This window comes from Sturnira hondurensis, unplaced genomic scaffold, assembly GCF_014824575.4.
Source record: "Sturnira hondurensis isolate 20B ecotype Veracruz unplaced genomic scaffold, ASM1482457v3 Scaffold0006437, whole genome shotgun sequence".
Classification (NCBI taxonomy): domain Eukaryota; kingdom Metazoa; phylum Chordata; class Mammalia; order Chiroptera; family Phyllostomidae; genus Sturnira; species Sturnira hondurensis.
This window is the reverse complement of record NW_028079068.1, coordinates 10,718,999-10,722,826: the sequence shown is the minus strand read 5'-3', so window position 1 is coordinate 10,722,826 and position 3,828 is coordinate 10,718,999. Positions and strand designations below refer to the sequence as shown.

The following is a 3,828-nucleotide window of genomic DNA, read 5'->3' as shown; positions in this document are numbered from 1 at the left end:
CTTAGGANCATTACCAGCATAAGGATGATACTAATAATGCCACCTATGGACAGAAAATATATCATCTCTTTTTATCAGGATCCAGATGAGGCAGAACCAAAAAAGCAGAGATGAACATGTTTGCCATCCCCAGACCCTTCCTGCTAGCATTTATTTATACTCAGTATTTCAGGCTCTTCCACATATACTTAGCAGGGATCATCGGCCACAGGCTCACAAACATTTAACTTTATTACTTTTTGCCTCATTGCCTCCTGTACTGCATTAAAACTTTGCAGTTTAATCAAGGATCAGCATTCTGTTAATCTTAGGATTCATGGTTCCATGATGCTAAAAGTTTCCAACATTCCAGGAGAACACGTTAAATGTTCTCTTCTGCCTCTGTGCCTTTGCACCTACTGCTTTCTTGGCAATTATTGGCAACCACTTTCTATTCTTTCTAACCCCTGCTCAGTCTTTAATACCCAGCTCAAGTGACACCTCTTCCAGGAAGCCCCCTTTGACTCCTGTGAGATCCTGTACTTGTTCTTCTTGCAAAGCTTTTTTCCTGAATCAAAATGGCCTGTTTACCTGTTTATCTCTCTTAGCAAACTGCAAGCAACTTGAGGGTAGAGAACACCTATAGTTCACTCTTGTATCCTTGGTGCCCAGAACAGCCTGTGACATATTGTCTGCCCTTCCATAGTCAGTGGTTGGATTCAGGGTCCCAGTGGGAGAGGGGGAAGCGATAAAGCCAGTGACGACTGCGGTCATTGAGATGCCTGCAGGCCGTGGTGAGAGGCATGGGAGGACGAGCCACCTAATCTCTAAGAACAGGGTAGCGACAGGGTACAGTTCACATACCTTCACAGCTCTTTCACGTGCATTATCTAATTTGATACTTATAAAAGCCTAGAGATAGGTGTATCGCAGGGGATAAAAGGTAGTTTTAGCAGTTATATGATTTGCCTAAAGTCTTACAGTGTGTAAATGGCTGGATATAAACCAGACCTTAAAAGCCCACTTTCTTCCTTGAAGCACATAATGAAGTCACATCGGCACCATTATGACCATTTGCTCACAGCCTGGCTTATAGGTCTATGGTCTGCGGCGCACCTTCTCAGGGTTTCATTGACCACGCCTCGCCTTTCCCCAAGGAAGTGCTTTTTATTCACGTATTGTTAGATAATGAATTGTCTTGGACTCCGAGGAGTTGATAAGCAGGGCAGAAAGCAAATCTCATTTTTATCTGTGTCTGATAACGTGGTTGGTAACAGAGCGTGTGGGTGTTTTCTGAAATAGCAGCAACTTGCAATGTGTGATTCCCTTTGGTCTGCAGGCCCAAGAAGCACACCTGGGAAGGAAAATGCATTGCGGATTCCTGTGCCGATTCCTGTGGCTTTGGCCCTACCTGTTCTGCCTAGAAGCTTTGCCCATCCACAAAGTCCAGTATGACACCAAAACCCTCATCAAAACGATTGTCACCAGGATCAATGACATCTCTCACACGGTAAGGACGGTCTGGGGAGGCAAAACAGAACTGTAGCCATGGGGACACTGGGGCCTCAGAGGTTACTGAGACCTGTGCAGTGACATGTAGGGGCCACAGTCGCCTTGACTCCTCCTACTGTGCAAACAGTTGCCTCTCCTCTTCTTTCGTCAGTCTCCACCTTCTTTCTCTTCTTCCTCTCTAACTGGAGTCCTAGTGCTTAGGATTAGAGGGAGCCCTAAAGGCTCGTGTGTCCCATTGGCTGGTGACCGGACCCCCAGCAGCATCCCCTCTGGGGTCTCCATTGTATCTCTAGAATGTGCTTATCAGTAGGTGATCTTCCTCGTTGCGGCTGAGCTCCAGCCCTAGAAAGACTCCCCATTACTGCTAAGGCCACACAGAGAACAAGTCTACCCCCTTCGCAATCAGCCCTCTGGTATTTGGGAACAGCTATCAATGCCCCTTGGGGCTTTGCTCCAGGGTCCACAGTTTAGATCTTCAGCCACTTCCCACTTCTCTTCATACCTCTATTCTCTGTCTGGAAAACCTGAAGCTAGTCCCTCAACACCTTTGGTTCCATTATCTAGATAATGGGACTCTCCTGTGGTCTTCATATGGTTATTATGAGATTAAATTAGAGGAGGCAAGTGATCCCCCCTTGCAGAAACAGAACCAAGTGTGCCCTCAGTAAAGGTTTGTAGTTGTGGTTTTGCTAGTCCCCAGCCTTAAAAGCCTACTGTTTTTCCCGTGTGGACTTCCACGTCCCCTGATCACTGTGGATGTGATAGTGGCCTTGGAAAGGAAGTTAGGTGGCCAGAGGAGGGACCACTCAGCTAGATAGACTCTTGGGCATTTCACAAAGAGAAGCCCTAATACTCCTTGCTTTCAAAATAGTCGTTTGACAATGTTGCGTGTGATAGGAATGGAGCGTCCCTCTTGTGCGGTGCAGGGAGTGAGTGCGGCGGACAGTTGGGAAGGGGAACCCCTCTTGGTAATCATAGTTATTGGAGCTGAAGGAGAGATGACACACTCGCTGGGGACGACCTAATGGGTGAGGTCTGTGGAGAGTCTGGCTGAAGAGAGGAATGTACTAGGGGAGGAAGGAAATGAAGATGGCTGGGGAGGGCACCCATGGAGGACCTCGGTCCCAGGGGAAGAGACCTAACTCAGTACGAAATAGGGAATCACGGCTGGTTCTACAGCCGCGGCCATTCGGAGAAGGGAGCGCCCTGCGAAGGTTGGTCTGGAGGTTGGAGTGCAGGATGGTTTGGGAAGGGCAGGAGGACAGAAGTCCAGGAGACCCTCTTAGTGGCTGAGCAGCCACCTGGGCACAAGAAATAAGGGCCTAGGCTGGGACTGTGTGGAAGGTGGAAAGGAAGCAACCAAGGGAACAAACCTCCGTACTCAATGGAGAGGCCCAGGGCTTTAGAGAATTGACTTGTCTCCCACCTCGCTGAGCTCTTTCTTGCTCCCCCTCTTCCTCCTGCACAGCAGTCGATATCCTCCAAACAGAGGATCACGGGTTTGGACTTCATTCCTGGGCTCCACCCTGTCCTGACTTTGTCCGGGATGGACCAGATACTGGCGATCTACCAACAGATCCTCACCAGTCTGCCTTCTGGAAGTGTGACCCAAATATCTAATGACTTGGATAACCTCCGGGACCTTCTCCACATGCTGGCCTCCTCCAAGAGTTGCCCCTTCCCCCAAGCCAGGGCTCTGAAGACCTTGGAGGACCTGGATGGTGTCCTGGAAGCCTCACTCTACTCTGCAGAAGTGGTGGTCCTGAGCAGGCTGCAGGGGTCTCTGCAGGACATGCTGCAGGAGCTGGACTTCAGCCCTGAGTGCTGAAACCTTGAAGGCTTAGAGAGAGCCTCTGTGGACATTTCTCATCCGGGCCTCCAGTCCCTTTCTCCCTCACTACTCCAAGCCTCCCTCCCGGAGGTCAGCTCAGCCTGGGCTTGGCCACAGCTAGCCACCAGTTTATTCAGGCAGAAGGAACCCCCCGAAGAACAGGGCTGACAACCTGAGGGCATCCGCCCCAGAGTGAGGGCAGGTCTGCAAATCAGCCTCGAGAAGCACCAAGTTTATAAATAAATGAATAAATAAATAAAATCCAAGCAAACAAACCAAGACATGTGGCTCAATAACAGTCTCAACCAGATACACAGACTCGGAAAGACGGGACTAATCTTCTCGTGGGCATAGTACATTAATGCAGTATATTAAGGCCTCAGAGTTTCAACCCAAGTCCTGGGGTGAACTTGGGGGCTGGCCTATCCAAGGAAGTCACTTCCGTGGGTGATTTCAAAAAAACCCCTTTCCAAACATCTTGCTGATTACTCTGGAGATTTAATGAG

General features: G+C 49.3%; 1 protein-coding gene across 2 annotated transcripts; it reads left to right on the top strand.

Moving 5' to 3' along the window:
- The first annotated feature begins 1,318 nt into the window (after nucleotides 1–1,318).
- Nucleotides 1,319–3,598, top strand: LEP (leptin). 2 transcript variants are annotated; one of them, XM_037049315.1, is made up of 2 exons: nucleotides 1,319–1,489; nucleotides 2,963–3,598. In XM_037049315.1, exons 1-2 carry the CDS (start codon nucleotides 1,346–1,348, stop codon nucleotides 3,317–3,319), a joined length of 501 nt encoding a protein of 166 aa, XP_036905210.1. In that variant the 5' UTR covers nucleotides 1,319–1,345; the 3' UTR covers nucleotides 3,320–3,598. The 2 variants fall into 2 exon arrangements, with proteins under 2 accessions (XP_036905210.1, XP_036905209.1); XM_037049314.1 differs by having other exon boundaries at nucleotides 2,960–3,597.
- Nucleotides 3,599–3,828: the final 230 nt, after the last annotated feature.

What these genes read in the sequence shown, in the direction of transcription:
- LEP (XM_037049314.1), top strand. Translation starts at nt 1,346, where the DNA reads ATGCATTGCGGATTCCTGTGCCGATTCCTGTGGCTTTGGCCCTACCTG. An exon ending in TCAATGACATCTCTCACACG is followed by an intron (nt 1,490 to 2,959) that starts GTAAGGACGGTC and finishes CCTCCTGCACAG; the next exon opens with CAGTCGATATCCTCCAAACA.